Source organism: Schistocerca americana, chromosome 2 (genome assembly GCF_021461395.2).
Source record: "Schistocerca americana isolate TAMUIC-IGC-003095 chromosome 2, iqSchAmer2.1, whole genome shotgun sequence".
Taxonomy (NCBI): domain Eukaryota; kingdom Metazoa; phylum Arthropoda; class Insecta; order Orthoptera; family Acrididae; genus Schistocerca; species Schistocerca americana.
In genome coordinates, this window is record NC_060120.1 from 606,316,869 (window position 1) to 606,337,702 (window position 20,834).

General features: G+C 44.7%; 1 protein-coding gene across 1 annotated transcript in view; it reads left to right on the plus strand.

The window, feature by feature from the left end:
* LOC124594242 (dynein axonemal heavy chain 8-like) overlaps positions 1-20,834 on the plus strand; it is a 619,801-nt gene that overhangs the window by 124,807 nt on the left and 474,160 nt on the right. The window contains exons 6-7 of the mRNA XM_047132606.1: positions 2,435-2,611; positions 20,590-20,811. Of these exons, the coding sequence (XP_046988562.1) occupies positions 2,435-2,611; positions 20,590-20,811 (399 nt within the window). The remainder of the gene's footprint in view (positions 1-2,434; positions 2,612-20,589; positions 20,812-20,834) is intronic.

Genomic DNA, 20,834 nt, shown 5'->3' on the forward strand with positions numbered 1-20,834 from the left:
ATTGCCGATGATCTGAGGAAAGAAATTCACAAAATTAGTAAAAGCGTTGCGCCAAATGATAATTATATTTAAGCAAATAAGAGCAGATATCTGACTGTTTCTTAGAAGATTCCCAAAGAAATACGATCCTGGCCGGATGTCGCCAAGTGTAACCTCCCCAGAGAAATTTGAAAGGACAATATTTAAATGTTAACGGGAATAGAACCTAGTGTAACCTCCCAGCAAATAAAATAATTTATTGACAATGACAATTAAATGAGAACTAGCAATCTGAGCCATGTGTAAGCTGCCCACAAAAATGTAAGACAATTCAATGATAATGAAATCTCAGTGACAATGAAAACGCAAATAGACCGAAATGTCGATCTTAGGCCCTGTTCTTATCTCAGTAAAATTGCATCTGCTCTTATTTTTCGCCATAGCTTGGAGGAAATGCATCGCAAAAATTCTTTGAACTTAAGTAAATTTTTTCTTTGAGGAAATGCATGGGAAATTTTCTTTCAATAAAATGTTTGTTTTGTTAAAAATGCTTGGTTTGAAAACAAAATTATTATTGGGGCGATTCTTGAACAAATTAGTTACAGTTAAGACACATTACATTCTCAGATGTGCGCAATGCTGCTTCATTACCTTATTTAAAAAATATACCTCGTCCTGAATCTCGACCAGAGGCCCACGTCGACGCCCGCCGACTCCTCACACACAACTCCGACTATCTCTCGCGCGCTACTACATGCTCTCGCGACTCGCTACGTACAACTGAACTCTCTCGCAACTCGACCGCAACTGAACCTGCCGACTCCCTACATGGAACTGAACTCTCGCGCGGTCAAGCGCAGACTAGCAACGATAAATAACTCTCTGGTCAGAGATTCTGTCATGCCTCGCCGTCGCTGCTTCATAACATACGTGTTTCATCCTTTTAATCCATCTATTTTCCTTGTTTTTCTCAGGAACTAGCATTTTTCTTAGTATTTTTCTCTCTCTTTTTTCTCGTTCTCTTACTTCGCCTTTCTTTTTAAGTGTTCGGCACTCTGATCCATACGTTGCTTGTGTCCTAATAACTGAATTATAATGTTTAATTTTCGCTTGTATGGATATTGATTTAGTTTTGTGTTAATTTGTATGCAAATTCTAACTTTTTTATTCTTTCTTTATTTGTTGTGTTATCCAGTCCATTAGCTTGGATCCTCTCCCCCAGGTATTTGAATATATCAGCTCTTTTAATTTTTCCATACTTTGTTTTCATAAACTTTTCTGTATTATGTTTGTGTTCTATATACTTGGTTTCTTCATAGGATATTTTTAGCCCAGTCTTTTCAGCAATCTCGTGTAACAGATCAAGCATAACTGTTGCGTCTGTTCGGTTTTCAGTTATCAATGCCATATCATCCACAAAGGCTAAACATTTCACTTCAAATTTGTTCTTTTCTTGGCCCATGCTTATACCCTTTGTGCCTCTGTTTTTTAACGTGCTTTCCCATGTTTTTACTATTTTATCTAAAACCCAGTTAAAGAGAATTGAGGACAGTCCATTTCCTTGTCGAACTCCTGTTTTGATTTTGAATGGTTCAGAAACTTCGCCTTGAAACTTAATTCTTGATGTTGTATCTGTGAGCGGTTGTTCAAGAAGTCTTCTGTTGTTTTCATCTATCCCTGATTCATAAAGTATCTGGAATAGTGTTTGTCTGTCAGCTGAGTCGTAGACCTTCTTAAAGTCTACGAAAGTAACTACTGTATTTTTATTTTGTATAACTCTCACTCTCAAAACTGTTTTTAAATTAAGAATCTGTTCTGCACATGATCTACCTTTTCTAAATCCTGCTTGATAATCTCCTATATTAGGTCCTGCTTGTTCCTCTATTCTATTTAAAAGTGATTTAGAAAGTATTTTGTATGTCACTGGTGACAAGGATATGCCCCTGTAGTTGTTGGTGTCTTTTTATCTCCTTTTTATGGAGAGGATGGATCAATGCTTTGTCTATTTTATAAAGTATTATCTTTTGTCAGAGGCATACTGAAATATTCTCTTCCTAGTGGAGTCACTATTAAAAAGAAGACTCAGGAAATGTAGTGTTCTTCCAAGTTTTACTGATTTAAGCCTTAGTGTTCTGGAAACTCAAACTTATTATCAAAATTTGAAAAAGACGTAGTTCGGAGGCCTACATGCCAGCATTTTTACGACCACAGAAGAAAATGGTATGGCTAATATAAAGCTTAGCAATAATAGTAATAATACACTAAAAATGGAAAATCCCGATTACATTCGTACCTGCGCATGAGTTATACATGCGTGCTCCGTGTGCCTATAAGCTTCAATGCAGTGCAGCGTGGTGGGAGGGTTCACGGTGACGTCACAGCTTACAGCCCCCCTGCGTCTCTTTACAGCTCGTCTGTGCGTAGGCATTGCCAAGAGCTTTGTGTGACGGTGCAGGTGCTGACGCGCGCAGAGCGGCTGCGCTCAGTGCGGGGAGACACGGGCCCGCTAGACGAGCTGGACCAGTGGCGCCGCCTGCTGGCGCGATTCGGCTCCGTCGCGGAGCACATCGCCTCGCCCACCTGTCAGACGTTCGTCATTCTCCTCACAGTCGCCAGGTCTAAGCTCGCCAAGGTAAGCCTCAGTGTGAACGTTTTACTGGCCGAAATAGTTCGGTCCCACTTGACCAGGTATGGAAGCGTTACGTGTTGGATTTCTTTTTGAACACATTGGCAACATTTTGTTCCTTCGCTTTTTTGTTTTTTTATTTTTATTTATTTTTTTCCATTGCGACAGCGTACTGTTTTATCAGCTTTCACAAGCTTTGGTTCTAAATCAACCTTGTCCCCTATTGGTCTTCCCGTCGCAAACAACGCTGTCGCCTTCATCACCTCCGCCGACAGTCCTGTCGTTAGTGAGATTGATTCTGAGACCATTAAAGTAATAGTTTATTTATACACTGACGGAAAAAAATCGCAGCACCAAGTGGTTGTGCTACACAAATGAAAATTGGTAGGTGTGTTTCTACATCTGAAAGATGACGTCTATTAAAATGTCGCGCCAGTTACTTTTAAGGTTGGACGTGGGGAATTGATGTTAGTCAAGAATGCCTTTGAGACGACGAAGAAGCCTTTATCAACAGCTGACTGAGTCTGAACGAGGTTATGTAATAAGGCTACGAGAAGCTGGATGTTCCTTTCACGATACTGTAGAAATACTTTACCGGAATGTAGCCACTGTACATGATTGCTTGCAGTGGCGGTCACGACAATGTACAGTCGCAAGAAGAACAGGCGACCGGGCTTCGGACGACCAGGTGGTACTACCGAGGAGGAGGACCATAGTCTTCGGAGTATGGCTCTGGCGCATAGTACTGCATCTGCAACAGTAATTTGTGCAGCAGTTGGTGCCACAGTGACACAACGAACTGTTACAAATCGATTACTTCAAGGACAGTTCCGAGTCAGATGCCCTGTAGCGTGCATTCCACTGATCCCAAACGATCACCAGTTGAGATTGACCAATGTCAAGTGAGAGCTCATTGGAGGGCAGGGTGGAGGTCTGTTGTGTTTCGCATGAAATCTGGATTTGTCTCGGTCCCAGAGATGGCAGTGTGTTTGCTAGAAGGGGGCCTGTTGAGGGTGTGCAACAAATCTTCGTGCTAGACACACTGAACAGATCCCTGTAGTTATGGTCTGGGCTGCGATTTCGTATGACAGCAGGAACACTCTCGTGGCTATCTCACGCGCCCTGACTGCAAATTTGTCAGTCTGGTTTTTTTTTTTTTTTTTTTTTTTTTTGGCCATTCATGAACAGCATTCCAAGTGGTGTTTTCCACCAGGATAACGCTCGCCCACATACCGCTGTTGTAACCCAACGTGCTCTACAGAGAGTGCCGACATGTTGTCTTGGCCTGTTCGATCACGAGATCTGTCTTCAACTGAGCACACGTGGGACATCATCGGACGATAACTCCAGCGTCATCTACAACCAGCGTTAACCGTCCCTGTATTGACCGACCAAGTGCAACAGGCATGGAATTCCATCCCACAAACTGACATCCTGCGCCTGTACAACACAATACATATACGTCTGCATGCTTGCGTTCAACATTCTAGTAGTTACACTGGTTATTAATGTTCCAGCATTTCACATTTGCAATGGCTTATCGCGCGCTTACATTAACCTGTGATCTTGCAATGTTAATATCTTAAATACGAGGTATGTCCACAAAGTAAGTTCCGTTTGGTTATATAATACAAACGTGTACAGATACAGAAAAAATATTAATCGTAGAAAAATCTACAACTGTTAAACTACTTTTCTGCATAGCTTCCGACATTTTCTAGGCACTTGTCATAGCGTGGCACATGTTTTTGTATGCCTTCTTTACAGAAGGTTGCCCCCTGTGTATTGAACCATGTGGTAACATGTTCTTTCAGCTCGTCATCATCGTTGAAGTGTTGACCATCAAGGACAGATTTTAGGTGTAAGAAGAGATGAAAGTCGCTAGGAGCGAAGTCCGGGCTGTACGGAGGATGATCAAACGTGTCCCAGTGAAATTCCCGTAAGAGCTCTTTGGTCACATTTGCCGTGTGAAGTGGGGCATTATCGTGGAAAAAAAACAACACCTTTTGACAGTAATCCTCGGCGCTTGTTCTGTATTGCGCGGGACAATTTCTTAATGGTCTCGCAGTTACCATGTGCATTGATTGTTTGGCCTCGTGGTAAGAGATCAATCAGCAAAATGCCTTTTCTGTCCTAAAAAACGGTGCACATGACTTTTAGACGTGTCAGTATTTGCTTATGCTTAACCTTCGTTGGGTATGAAGTGTGCCTCCATTCCATTGATTGCCGTTTTGTTTCAGGAGTGTCGTACGATACCCAAGTTTCATCCCCCGTGACTATGCGACAAAGAAAACCACCGCCTTCTTCATTTTAACGTGTCAAAAACTGAAGTGCACTGCTCATCCGTTGTTTTTTGTCTTGTTCAGTAAGAATTTTGGGTACCCAACGTGAGCAAAGTTTTCGAAATTTCAGTTTTTCGGTAACAATTTCATGAATTAGTGATCGTCAGTTTTGCGGAACTTCCATAGCAAGGGCACTAAGTGTAAACTTACGGTTGTGCTTAATCTTCTCTTCAATTGTGTGAACCAGTTCATCAGTAACCACAGACGGGAGTCCACTTCGTTCTTCATCGTGCACTTGATCACGTCCTTCATTGAACAGTCTGACCCATCTTCTAACCATTGTATCACTCATAACATTTTGTCCGTAAACCTCGCAGATTTGCCGATGAATTTCCTTTGGTTAAATTTCTTTGCATTTAGAAAACGAATCACAGATCCGTTTTCACACGCGGCGGCATTTTCAGTTACGGCTGACATAAAGAAGTACTACAAAGCACGCGTCGGCAGCAGCGATCTGAAAATGGCGTACATGTCTTCTTGAGTCTGAGTAACTTCCCCAGCCGGCCGGAGTGGCCGAGCGGTTCTAGGCGCTACAGTCTGGAACCGCGCGACCGCGACCGCAGGTTCGAATCCCGCCTCGGGCATGGATGTGTGTGATGTTCTTAGGTTAGTTAGGTTAAAGTAGTTCTAAGTTCTAGGGGACTGATGACCTCAGAAGTTAAGCCCCATAGTGCTCAGAGCCATTTGACCATTTAACTTCCCCCATGCTCGGAACTGCGATCTTAGAGCTGCCGTGGATAGAAAAAGAATCGGAACTTACTTTGTGGACGACCCTCGTATTTTACCTATAGAAATGGGTTCCCGAATTTTCATTACGTTATATTAAATATTTTTGGATGTTGCGATTTTGTTTCTGTCAGCGTATTTTCAGTTATTTTTAGACGTATCACGTAGTGTTATTAAAATCTTTGCGACTTGATAGTCTGAACTCCACTGTGGCCATTAAAATTGCAACACCATGAAGTTGATCTGCTACGAACATCAATTTAACATGACGTGTAAGTTTACTACATGCTTGGCTATGCAGATGATTAGCATTCCAGCGCAACTGCACAAAATAGATAGCAGTAACGCCATCTATATCTACGGTATTTAAAGAAAGGCCCACACAGCAGGTCTCTCATTCACAAATCGTATTTGAATGTTGTTTGTTTCTGAGGAGATTGTTTTGTGGTTCGTACAAGTAAGAGAATACGAGCACGTGTCTGAATTTGCCAGCAGCTGGATTGTGACCTGTCGTGGCTTTGTTTATCACCCTGTGATACTGCTACTCTCATTGGTCGGGAACTCGTGGTTGTCATGCGAATTTAAATGTGTTGTTTCAGGAGGGCCATACTGAAAACCATGGAGGATCGCACCTTCCCCTTCTCGACTAGCGCCGGAGAGGACAGTATAGCGTCCCCAGTGCCATATTTTTATCATGTAGGTTTAGATTGCAAAGAAATAATTTATGACAAAATGATCTAAAGAGACGACAAGATATGCTCTTTTGTTAAATTTTTAGTCGACTTCACTTCTTCTCTTGTCTTGAGTGTGTACGTACGGACATCTTGCGAGTGCTGGCAAATGTAAGCATATTTGTATGAGTTAAGCATATAATATACCGATTTAATATTATTGTGCACTTTTAATTTGTAAGAGGTGATCCCGATTTCATGTCCGCCTTCCTTGAATTAACCTGCATTCAAGTAATTTACAGTTCAACAATCGCAGCGGCCGATGCAGCCAACGACGCCATTACGTGGCGATATTAGCTTATGAAAAATTAGCGGAAGCGAAATACTCGCCCGCTATTAACATAATATTAATTTTTCTCCACAGCCGCACTAGGTTGCAGAAATACGTAGCTTTAAGACCCTTATTTTCAGTACCATAGCCGAGAGCCAGAGCCAGGACTCCGACTACAATACAATGGTCAACGGAGGTAAGAAAATACTCTCGCGCGTGTGTGGGCCGCAATTGTAATTAATAACTAAAGATCTTTTGCTTTAAAGTGAACTGACTAGCCGAGGAAATTAATATGGAAAGTTTATTACATTGTTCAGCTTGTATGCTCATGTTTTAAGATGCAGCGAGTCTAACATTCATTAACGTAACAAATAATTTGAGATTAATATTGTTAAAAAGGAGAACTTCAGGAAAGCATTTAATAGTAAAAATCAAAATTAAATGGAATATCATTTTTATTAAGGCCCACCACGTAAGTCGGCAACAATCAAAAAAATAATAATAACAATAATAATATATTAAATTACGACGGCCGACGGACGCGAGAACAGATATATAGCGGTTAGACAAATATATGGAAACAGGGCGAGAACTGCATGCTTGAACATAGTCAAGTCTACAAGTTTGTGCTGTTGTGTCAGATCATGAATGGCCCCTGTGCAATGTCCTCAATACTCTGCAAGAGTCCGTCGTGGGCAAAACAGTGTTCTGCATAGTTATGAGTGTACTGAGTCAGAATTAAATTCGGACGTAGGTAAATTGTTGGTGCTCGTGTGGCGGGTGCAGTATGTTGAAGACACATTCCGTATACAGGGAAGGTGGGAAAGCATCTCCGCTAAGCCACAACGCAGATAGTTACAGGCGGTCACCGAAGGGGAGTATGATGAAAAATAAAGAGGACGACAGTTCCAAAAGTCACTGCAGAACTGAATGTCGCACCCGCGAACTGGACGCCAAAATAACACGATGGTGGCTCCGTAAGCTAGGAATTAAAGGGCGAGATGGAATCCAAACACCACTCATCAGTGACGCAAGTGCCCGTGACGAGGGTTGTGTGCTGAAGGTATATAATTTGGTCGGTTGAGTCTTGTTTCGCACTGTTTACAACTTTTGGCCGATTTTACGTCCCAAGAATGAAACATGGCGGGCTTCGATGATGATTAGGGCAGCCACATTGCGTTATTAGTTGGGCCCCATGGTTACCCAACATGGATGCATTACTGCCAAGGATTATATGACTATTTTGGCTCATCAGATCAATACCATAGTACAGTGTTTGTTCCCCAATGGTAATGCTGTGTTTAAAGATGATAGGTCCTCTGTTCACGCCCCCCTCGCATCGACCAGAACCGATTTTGTGAGCAGGAGGATGAATTGTCGCATCTCCCCTGGCCACCTCAGTAAACAGATCTGAATATTGTTGAACCATTGTGGACGAACCATTGTTGTCTGCTTTGGAGAGAAGAATGCGTAACAGCTAATCAAATGGCTCTGAGCACTATGGGACGTAACAGCTGAGATCATCAGTCCCCTAGAACTCATAACTACTTAAACCTAACTAGCCTAAGCACATCACACACATCCATGCCCGAGGCAGGATCCGAACCTGCGACCGTAGCTGTCGCGTGGTTCCAGACTGAAGCGCCAAGAACCGCTCGGCCACTCCTGCCGGCAACAGCTAATAACCACTATCGTCGTTACCTGAACTTGCCACTATTTTACAAGGAAGAATGGTATAATATTTCGTTGAAAACCACACAGGACCTGTATTTATCCATTCCGAGACGACTAGCCGCTGTTTAGAATGCCAACAGTTATCCTACACCGTATTGGACATGGTAATGTTTTCGGTTTTTGGTGTTTCTATATTTTTTTCCGTCTCGTATATTGCTCTCTCGGATCGTGCCGGATCGTACAGCCAAGCGTCGTACCTCGTGTCGGAAAATGAGATTATTTGCAACAAGACAAGTATCTATACGGACAGTGCGATGCCGCTCGGAGCTCTACTGTCAGCACATCGACCATTGTTGTGACAGCAGAGAGACGTGCTAACAATAGTGCCTCTTACGACAGCACTGGACGCAGGCGCGGAAACACGTTTTTCAGGTGTCTTTCGATTCTGCGTAAAGCATCAAGCTTGATGTACACTACTGGCCATTAAAATTGCTACACCAAGAAGAAATGCAGATGATAAACGGGTATTCATTGGACAAATAGATTATACTAGAACTGACATGTGATTACATTTTTCTAGGCGCTCAGTCCGGAACCACGCGACTGCTACGGTCGCAGGTTCGAATCCTGCCTCGGGCATGGATGTGTGTGATGTCCTTAGGTTAGTTAGGTTTAAGTAGTTCTAAGTTCTAGGGGACTGATGACCACAGATGTTAAGTCCCATAGTGCTCAGAGCCATTTGAACCATTTTTTATTACATTTTCACGCAATTTGGATGCATAGATCCTGAGAAATCAGTACACCTCTGGCCGTAATAAAGGCCTTGATACACCTGGGCATTGAGTCAAACAGAGCTTGGATGGCGTGTACAGGTACAGCTGCCCATGCACCTTCAACACGATAACACAGTTCATCAAGAGTAGTGACTGGCGTATTGTGACGAGCCAGTTGCTCGGCCACCATTGACCAGACGTTTTCAATTGGTGAGATATCTGGAGAATGTGCTGGCCAGGGCAGCAGTCGAACATTTTCTGTGTCCAGAAAGGCCCGTACAGGACCTGCAACACGCGGTCCTGCATTATCCTGCTGAAATGTACAGTTTCGCAGGGTAGAGCCACGGGTCGTAACACATCTGAAATGTAACGTCCACTGTTCAAAATGCCGTCAATGCGAACAAGAGGTGACCGAGACGTGTAACCAATGGCACCCCATACCATCACGCTGGGTGATACGCCAGTATGGCGATGACGAATACACGCTTCCAATGTGTGTTCACCGCGATGTTGCCAAACACGGATGCTACCATCATGATGCTGTAAACAGAACCTGGATTAATCTGAAAAAATTACATTTTGCCATTCGTGCATCCAGTTTCGTCGTTGCCTACACAATCGCAGGTGCTCCTGTCTGTGATGCAGCGTCTAGGGTAACCGCAGCTATGGTCTCCGAGCTGATAGCCCATGCTGCTGCAAACGTCGTCTGACTATTTGTGCAGATGGTTTTTGTCTTGAAAACGTCCCCATCTGTTGACTCAGGGATCGAGACGTGGCTGCACGATCCGCTACTGCCATCCGGATAAGATGCCTGTCATCTCGACAGCTAGTGATACGAGGCTGTTTGGATCCAGCACGGCGTTCCGTATTACCCTCCTGAATCCACCGATTCCATATTCCGCTAACAGTCATTGGATCTCGACCAACGCGAGCAGCAATGTCGCTGTACGATAAACCGCAACCGTTATAGGCTACAATACGACCTTGATCAAAGTCGGAAACGTGATGGTACGCATTTATCCTCCTTACAGAAGGCATCACAACAACGTTTCACCATGCAACGCCGGTCAACTGCTGTTTGTGTATGAGAAATCGGTTGGAAACTTTCCTCATGTCAGCACGTTGTAGGTGTCGCCACCGGCGCCAACCTTGTGTGAATGCTCTGAAAAGCTAATCATTTGCATATCACAGCATCTTCTTCCTGTCGGTTAAATTTCGCGTCTGTAGCACGTCATATTCGTGGTGTAGCAATTTTAATGGCCAGCAGTGTATTCGTGTGTGGAAGCTCTGAGGAGATTGAATGTTCTCATATAACTTTCGTCGTCATTGTATGGCCGGCCGCGGTGGCCGTGCGGTTCTGGCGCTGCAGCCCGGGACCGCGTGACCGCTACGGTCGCAGGTTCGAATCCTGACTCGGGCATGGGTGTTTGTGATGTCCTTAGGTTAGTTAGGTTTAAGTAGTTCTAAGTTCTAGGGGACTTATGACCTAAGATGTTGAGTCCCATAGTGCTCAGAGCCATTTGAACCATTTTTGAATCATTTTATGGGTCCACATCTTGGTGTGATGATACGGGATGGCACTGGGAACACAAGAAGATCATCTCTCTTTCGCATAGTCAGTAATATGGACAGCTGTTATACAGGACTTTTCAAAAAGAATATATGTATTGCAAAGTATTATTTCGTCCAAACTATCGATCGCTACGCCTCGGCTGGGCTATTGGAGAAACGAATAAACAGTGTAGTTTATATTAATAGCCACTAGATGTCAGTTGTCTTCTGTTTTGCTCGGTAACTGTCATATGTTTAAAATGGTTACTCCGCAGTAGAAATCAGCTTGTGTTCTCGAGTTTGCGAAGACGTTTCAGGTTGAGGTACCAAATGGATCCTCCGAATGGGTAGAACGTTCACAGATGGTACCGACAGTTTCTGGATACAGGATGTGTATGTAAAAGAAAGAGTCCTGCCCGCCCTCGTGTTCCTGAAGAAAATGTTGCACGAATTCAAACTGCATTCCAACGAAGTCCTTCAAGATCAACTCGTCGAACCAGTCTGGAGTTACAACTGCCCACAACAACAATTTGGCGTGTTTTGAGACGTCGGTTCGTTATGAAGCCGTACAAGTTACAGCTGTTACAAGCTCTGGGTCCTGATGACAAACGCAAACGTGTGCCATTTGGTGACGAGATACTTGATGCTTTTGACAACGATAACACTTTCGCACAACACATCGTTTTCAGTGATGAAGCGACTTTCCGTATTAGTGGTCAGGTAAACAAACACAATGTTCGAATTTGGGGCCTAAAGAACCCACATGCAGCCATTGAACATGTACGTGATTCGTCCAAAGTCAATGTGTTTTGCGCGATATCCCGATTTTCTATTTACGGCGCATTCTTCTTTGACGGTTAACGGTCAGCAGTATCTCACTATGTTACAAAACTGGTTGTTTCCGAGGTTGGACGAAGACAACTTCATTTTACAACAAGACGGAGCACCCCCTCGCCTGAGTCGCCAAGTGCGTGAATATCTGAATGAAACTCTACCGAACTTTTGGATTGGTCGTCAAGGAGCTGGCGACTTAGCATGTCTCAGCTGGGCTCCATGGTCACCGGATTTGACACTCTCTAACTTCTTCCTGTGGGGTATCGTTAAAGACAACTTTTATGTACCACCACTCCCACAGAACCTGGAAGAGTTGAAGAACCGGTTCCATACTGCCATGACATGAGTGACGAAGGACATGCTTGCCCGAGTATCGGAGGAATTTGAGTATCGATGTGATATTGCTCGTGTAGCTGATGGAGGGCATATTGAACATATGTAATCTGAACTTGAGAGTTCGTAAATATGTGTGTAAAGTTTCATATTCGTATGTGTTAGAGTTTAATAAATATTTGCATTCGAAATACGTATATTCTTTTTGAAACACCCTGTATTTCAAGTATGTTAACGTCAATGGTTGCGCCATATCTTCGATTTCTCTCTGGCGTTAACCTTCAATAAGATAATTGCATTTGCTTGTGCCGTCTTGAGCTACCTCACTATAGAGTATGTTCGACTGTTCCCGTCGTCAGTAAGATGTCCAGATCCCTCACCTATTGAAAACTTCCCTTCATAGGTTGGCTAGAGACTAGCACACCACTTGTCCCTAGTCATAATGATTGATGAATTCTGGCATAGGGCTGAAGCAGCATGGAATGACGTATTCCTGTGTATAGTGATCCAAGCTCACAAGCTCCGTTCGACTCCATGCCTAACCACCTCAGAGCCGCCCCCCTGTCAGTGGCGCCAGTTGCCGCCCCTATCCCATTCCCAAACCAAAAATTTCACCTACAAATTTAATCAAGCATTCTTCCTACTGTACTATACACCTACATTAAGTAAAATGTAGCAATTTGCTATCCTTTTTGGTGTTGCAATTTTAATGACTAGCACTGTATTTGAAATTAATTTTAGCCATTTCAAGCTGAGCTGTTAAGTATCTTTGTGTTCTACTGACTTGAACTGTGTCCTTGTCCTAGCTAACCTCGTCTTAATCCACGAAGCAAAGTTGGGAAACTACGATGGAGTAGGATTATGAATAGAATGGATAACCTGAAGGTGCTTGAAGTATATTAAAGGTAGCTATAATTAAAGTGCTGCTACTCAAGGAGGTCCATTGTGGGCTGTAATAATCGAAAAGGAGCGAAACTTGGTTTATATACACACACCAAGAAAAGTTTTGCATCACCCTGGAGATAAGACGTTGACTGTGGATATTGTATCATACAGTCCCTTTGACAGTTCAGAAGTGTCACTAAACCCGCCCAAAGATGTAAACAATCATGCATGAGCAGCGCCTATTAGACCGAGGGGGTCCGACAGCCGATCAGTTCCATTCATTCCGACTGGAAGGAGGTACACGGCTCGTATTGTCTGTAGTTCAACAATGCCTAGACGGTCAATACCGCGGTTCGACCACATCCGCAGTGTTACTTTGTGCGAGGAAGAGCTCTCAACAAGAGAAGTGTCCAGGCGTCTAGGAGTGAACCAAAGCGATGTCGTTCGGACATGGAGAGACAGGAACTGCCGATGACATGCCTCGCTCAGGCCGCCCAAGGGCTACTACTGCAGTGGATGACCGCTACCTACAGATTATGGCCCGTAGGAACCCTGACAGCAACGCCACCATGTTGAATAGTGTTTTTCGTGCAGCCACAGAACGTAGTGTTACGACTCAAACTGTGCGCAATAGGCTGCATGATGCGCAACTTCGCTCCCGGCGTCCATGGCGAGATCCATCATTGCAACCACGACACCATGCAGCGCGGTACAGATGGGCCATACAACACGCCGAATGGACCGCTCAGGATTGGCATCACGTTCTCTTCACCTATGAGTGTCGCATATGCCTCCAACCAGATCGGAGACGTGTTTGAAGGCAATCCGGTCAGGCTGAACGCTTTAGACACACTGTCCAGCGAGTGCACCAAGGTGGAGGTTCCCTGATGTTTTGGGGTGAAATTATGTGGGGCCGACGTACGCCGCTGGTGGTAACGTCTGTACGATACGTGAATGCCATCCTCTGACCGATAGTGCAACCATATCGGCAGTGTATTGGAGAGGCATTCGTCTTCATGGACAACAACTCACGCCCCCATCGTGCACACCTTGTGAATGACTTCCTTCAGGATAACGACATCGCTCGACTAGAGTGCCAGCATGTTCTCCAGACATGAACTCTATCAAACATGTCTGGGATAGATTGAAAAGGGATGTTTATGGACGACGTGACCACCGACCACTGTGAGGGATCTACGCCGAATCGCCGTTGAGGAGTGGGAGAATCTGGACCAACAGCGCCTTGATGAACATGTGGATAGTATGCCACGACGAATACAGGCATGCATCAATGCATGAGGACGTCCTACTGGGTATTAGAAGTACTGGTGTATAGAGCGATCTGAACCACCGCCTCTGAAGGTCTCGCTGCATGGTGGTACAAAATGCAGTGTGTGGTTTTCATGAGCGATAAAAAGGGTGGAAATGATGTTTATGTTGGTCTCTATTCCAATTTTCTGTACAGGTTCCGGAACCGAGGTGATGAAAAACTTTTTTGGTGCGTGTGCTAATGTTTTAAGGCGAAGTTGATTTACGCTGGAAAAAATTAGATCCAGTTGTGGCCACCAGTTGTCAATCAGGCACTGTACACTGTTTGTCTGATGTCACGTCACCACGCTGTCATTTGACAAGCCATAGCGTGAGTCAATAGTATGGCTATCGGGAAGAGAGACCGTGTGCTGTTAGTGAAACCTACAGTACTGAATTGAGAGAGTATCACCGACTGAAAGGTCTGAGGTGGAGCCTGATGATGATAATGAAACTTGAAAATACGAGTGAGCTTGGTGTAGCACCTGGAAGAGGAAGACGTCCTACCCTGCTGTAAGTTATTGACGATGTTGCTGTTGCTGTAAATGACCATGTAGCAGGTGACCCGGGTAGTGCTAGTGCTCACGCAATGTCATGAGAATTGTCCGTACCATGGTCAACACTATGGAAAGTTTTGCCGTCTATATTACGCTGATACCCGTAGAAGATCCAGACGGTGAGGCAACTGAAGCCTCGTAATCCGCAGCAGTGTTGTGAATTTGCTCAACGGTTTCTGGCGCGAATAAAAGTTGCTGACATTTGGCCGGGCAGAATTCTGTGGAGTGAGTAGAAACGCTTCACACTATAGGGTGCAGTGAATACATAGAACCACCGAATTTGGGGTACCGTTAAACCCCCTGTTGCGCGCGAAGAGCCATTGCACTCGCTTTATATGGCAGTGTGGCGTGGATTCACAAGCACTTTTATTCTCGGTCCGGTCACCTTTAAAGAGAATACACGCAGAGGAACTGCCGGTATACCGTGATGTCTGCACGTTTCCGAAATCTGGTACAGCATGTGATTCCTGCTTTCGAAGAGCGCAGCTTTGTGGAAACCAACATTTTCACGCAGGATAGGGCAACACCTCATGTCTCTCGCCTAGCGAAAACTTTGCTTAATGCGATCTTCCACGAACGTACTATCTCCAGAGGTTTCCCAGATGCAAGGCCTGCATGGTTACTTGATCTGAATCCATGTGACGTTTCACTCTAGGGATATCTGCCAGCTGCTCGTTCATTCTCTGTCTGATCTGGAGTCAGCGTACGGGAATACTTTTCTCGGCTTCTGCCGGAACTGCTGCGAGCAATTATCACCACGTCGTTCTACGGATGCAGCATCTCGTCGACGTCTCCAGTGCTCATACTGAACAAATTGTGTAAGCGGCTGTTGATAATAAAATCAGCATTTTGCCTTTCTCACTTGTTTGACCTTTCCTACCCACATATCTTTCCTAATCCATTACACAAGGAAACACTGCTATACATCTGTCTTGAATTCACTGCCCTGGAATTACACCTGGTGGCCAAAATTGGAATTATTTTCTTTGTCAGCTCAAATCGGTTCCCCATTTACGCGTTAGAATATCTACCAAGTTTCGTTGCCATGATAATTACAGCCCACACTGGACCTCCGTGAGTAGTTGCACTTTAATTATAACCACCCAGTATTAGCAAACCCAAATAGCAAATATGCAAACATAAACATTTATTATGCAACTTTCGACCAATCATTATTTAATATACAGGAAATGACCAGTTGTGCGATTTACGGGTCCGAGAACATTCCACTGGGAGAAGTGTAGCCTACACTCTTGAGAAAAAAAGAAAAGAAACGACGCACCACAAGGAGTTAAGCAAATTGGTCACAAATTGAGATTCATTGACGGAAAATCCAAAACTGTAAACTTTAGCGGCCGATGGATGAATGTGTGACGCTGCAACGCATTTTCAACGTGCAGCTGGCAAGAACTGTCAACAGGGGACATATCGATACTAGAACATGAATTCTTTGCAAATTTCATTCCGTGTACCCAGTTGAACAGTAACTACGCCTGGCAGACAGACGCGTGATCAATACACGCAGATGTCAGTATTTGAGAGAGGACGTGTAGTTGGGCTCCGTGGAGCCGGTAGGAGTAATCAGCGAATCGCTCAAAATTTGAATAGTAGCGACGCCACTATTGGACGATGTTAGCAGGAATGAGTGAACTATGGTGAAACACAATGTCAAAAGGAGACGGTCGACCTAGAGGGACGAAAGAACGTGAGGACCGAGCAATCTTCAGAGAGGCACTCAGAGCCCCGGATTCATCATTATCATCGGTCAGATGTGCTACTGATGCTTCAGTGACCACAAGGACCATTAATAGGCGGCCCACAGGACGGGGGCTGAGCTCATAGCGCACCTTCCACCGGCTACCCCTGACCTTTGTACACCAACAAATCAGTCTGCAGTGGTATCAGGCACATTGTGCACGTAATCTCATTGACTGGACTAAACTTGCCTTCAGTGATGAGTTCTGCTTCCAACTGAGCGTCGGTGACCAGCGAAAATGTTTCTGGAGACGCCCCGGACAGCAGTGGGATACCAACCTGACTGTCGCACGCCATGCGGTTCGATAACCAGGAGTGATGGTCTGGGGTGCCATTTAATTTCATAGAAGGGTCCATTTGGTGGTCACCCGCTGCGCTCTTACAATACAGCGGTCGACTACAATATTCTGCGCCCTGTTTAGTTGGTCTTCATGGCAGGCCATGATGGGCTTACAATTCAGCAAGATAATGATTGCTCGCACACGGCGAGACTCCTACTGCTTGCCTCCGTGCTTGCCAAATCTTACTTGGGCCAGCAAGTTTGCTGGATCTCTCCACAATTGAGAACGTTTGGAGTATTACGAGCGGGGCCCTCTAACCAGCTCGGAATTTTAACGATCTAACGCGTCAACTGGACAGAATTTGGAAGATGTCCCTCAAGAGAACATCCAACAGCTCTAGCAATCAATGCAAAGACGAATAACTGCTTGCATGAGGGCCAGAGGTCGACCAACGCGCTATTGACTTGCTGAATTTGTGAAGCTCTTTCTTTTGATTAAATCATCCAATTTTTCTGAAATTGTAATCAATTTTTTGTCGGTACATGTACATCACATTTACGATTTCCGTCCCATTCGGATAATCCATTCATGGTGCGTCTTCATCTTGTATTAGAGTGTATATTGCAATACAACTGACTGAAAACAACAAAGTGAACGAATTTTTCTGCGCGATGCTTGCCGATGGACAGCATTTTGCTACACTGCATGCTGGCTGATGACGACTCCACCGAACTCTGGAAACGAACCACATGGTACTCACGCCCCGCTACCCGTGGACGGAAGCGGTATGAACGATTTCAGAACGCTGCACAGAGCACCGACGCCACTTTGCTGTTGCCGAACACACCCTCATGAATGAACATACGATTGTATTTAATGAAGAGAAATATTGTCCCCTGCATCTACAGTACCTGCTGGGATTGTATCATCAAAGAAGCTATTGGTACCAACACGTTTAATAACGACTTGACTCGGGACAGCGGCTACACCGTTAGTAGCTCGTGGAAACCATCTAACGAAGTCAACATAGCTACCAATATTGTTCCAACGTAGACATACGTGTGGTCTCTGGAAGCATATGACTCCATGACGTTTCCATAACAAAAGTCAGCCACTTAAATAAACTACCAAACGGCCTACAGATTCTCCAGACGATGACGGCGGAGGAAGTCGTCGAAAGCTTGAGACTGAATGCAAATTTGAAGGTCTATGCGATACTTGAATATTGATCATCAATCTGGGATCCGACCAGAAAGGACTGATAGAGGAAGTAAAAGTGATCCAAGGAAGAATAGCGCGTATCATAAGAGGTTCGTTTAGTAAGCGCCAAAGCGTCAAGGAGATGCTCAACCCAATCTAGTTGTAAATGGGCTGCTTCTCTGTTGGCAGCGCTGTGTAGTGCTTTGCATTGGATCTCTGACTGCGCTTTCTTTGCAAGAGATTCTGTGGCTGGTTGGACTCGTTGTTGGAAGTTCATCGTCAGCAGTAATAGAAGTACTATTGGGCAGTTGGAGGTGAACAGCCAGCAGTGATGGATGTTAAATGTGAGAAGTTAACATTGATGGTCGGTAGAAGTCTGAAGTGTTAGCGTGGGCTAACGATCTGGAAGTATCCGAGTTCGAGATTGAAAATTATTCTTGATTATATATCTTTGTATTGGATGTCAATGACGATTTATATCCGTGTTTGAACTGGATGTCACATTATTAAGGTAAAAAATACGTTATTTGGTTTGCAACAAAATCTTTCCTTTACTAACCACATGCCTATTAGTAGTTAGTGGCCTATTAGTAGTTAGAATCTTTTATTTAGCTGGCAGTATTGACGCTCGCTGTATTGCGGTAGTTCGCGTAGTGAAGATGTTTGTGAGGTAAGTACTTAATGAAATGTATAGGTTATTGTCAGGATTGCTTCTTATTAGGGCCATTCTTTTGTATTAATGATTTGAATCAGGCTGTAATTTTTTTTTCGAGCAGTCAGATTGCGTTGCGCTAGAATATTGTGGGTCAGTGTTGATACGATAAGAAAAAGCAAAGAGAAAGTAGGCTCAGTACGTTCAGTTTTACTCAGCTGTTTCAGAATCAAGTAACGTAGATGTTTTATCTTGTCAGTCGTTCAGCAGTTTGAGTGCAGATTCACACATTTAAATAAAGAAGTTTCATAGTGACAGACGCTACAGGGAAGTCGTTACGCATCCCGAGAGAGTTCGTTCCTGGAAGAATCACCCACCCAAGTCCGACAGCGCTCAACTTTGGTGATCGGACGGGAACCGGTGTTACCACTGCAGCGAGGCCACTGGCACGTATTGCACCCTCCTATGTCTATTTCACGGAAAGATCATGACTATAAAATTTGAGTGATTGAGATTACGCGGAAGCTTTGCAACGATTGTTCTTCCCGCGAATCAATCGCCACTCGAACAGGATAGGGTGGGGAAGGCCGGGACATGGCATTGATACAAAAAGTTCCCTTCATCACACAGCATAACGTGGCGTTTGGAGTGTAGATGTGGACGTAAATGAGGGAGGTGGTCAAAAATACACAACACATTGCCATGTCTAATATGGTGTAGGAAATCCGTTTGCATTTAAAACCCTATCCAGTCATCTGGGAGTTGATAAATACAGAATCTGTGTATCAGGGGATGTTGTACTATTCTTCATGCGATATAGTGGCACGTTCAGGTAACGATGATGGAAGTGGATAGCGGTCACACAATCTTCTTTCCAAACTATACCCCAGAAGCCCAATAACATTGAGCCCTTGCGGCGAGAGGAGATGCGACGAGTCATCCTCGAGCTCACAAAGCCAATCATGGGCGATGCTGGCTGCGCGAAGAGGGGCCCTGTCGTGTTGGAACACAGCATTACCATTGGGGAACCAACATTAAACCGTTGGCTGGGCATGTTCAGCCGAAATGTTCACATAATCTTCGGCAGTTATTAGACCTTGCAGAGTAGTCATGGGGCACATGAAATACCAGGATATGGCTGCCCAGACCATCACCGAACCCCCGCCATGTTTCACTCTTGTGAAATAAACTCAGCCAGAAGTTGGAAACAGTGTGAATCAAGATTCACACGACAAAATGACTGTCTTCCACTCCACGGTCCAGGTTTCTTGGCTTCCATACCCCGTTTTTCTGTTACGAGTATTTGCATAACTGATGAGTGGCTTTGGAATTGTAGCTCGCTCTGCAGTTCCCATATTATGGAGCTCTCTTCGTGTTATTTTAGTGCTGACAGCTTTCACAGCTGCGATATTCAGTTTCCTCTTGAAATACCATCTGTCAAGATCACTCAGTACACACATTGATCCACGTTGTGGCTTAGCGGATAACGTTATTTCGCTTTCCCTGTGTGCAGTATGAGTTTTCGATACGATTCCTCTTGGAATATCAGTCACTTTGGCTACACTGGGTACGGAAGGACTCACCAACCGAGCACCAACAACTTGCCCACATTTCAAATCGCTTAGCTCCGACACGGTGCACTCACAACTACCCAAAACACTGTTCTGACCACGACTGACACTCGCAGCGTACTGAGGACAGAGCTCAGGTGCCGTTTATGGTCAAATACAGCAAAGCAACCTGCAAGTTGGGCTATCATCTGGATTTATGTTGAAGCATTCATTGCTCACGGAGCAGGTCGAGCCGGCCGTTATGGCCGAGCGGTTCTAGGCGCTTCAGTCCGGAACCGCGCTGCTGCTACGGTCGCAGGTTCGAATCCTGCCTCGGTCATGGATGTGTATGATGTCCTTAGGTTAGTTAGGTTTAAGTAGTTCTAAGTCTAGGGGACTGATGACCTCAGATGTTAAAGTCCCATGGATCTCAGAGCCATTTGAACCATTTGAGTACGTCGACAAGGGGAGGGTGCTGTTTTAGTCAAGCAGCGCACTTAACTTTGAAAGCCGCATATTTGTTGTGTGAACGTGTCTGATATAGCTTTTGTTGTTGTGCAGAGATGGAAGGCGCTGGACAGCCGCTTGACGGACGCTGCCAACGAGGCGCGGGACAACGTGAAGTACCTGTACGCGCTGGAGAAGTACTGCGTGCCGCTGTATCGCGGTGACCCGTTCGCCATCGACTCTCGGCTCGCCAGCCTTATGTACTGCGTCCGCAACATCTTCACCGTCTCCCGCCACTACAACACCACCGAGCGCATCTCCACTCTGCTCTACAAGGTTAGTCTCTCTCGTATCCCAAC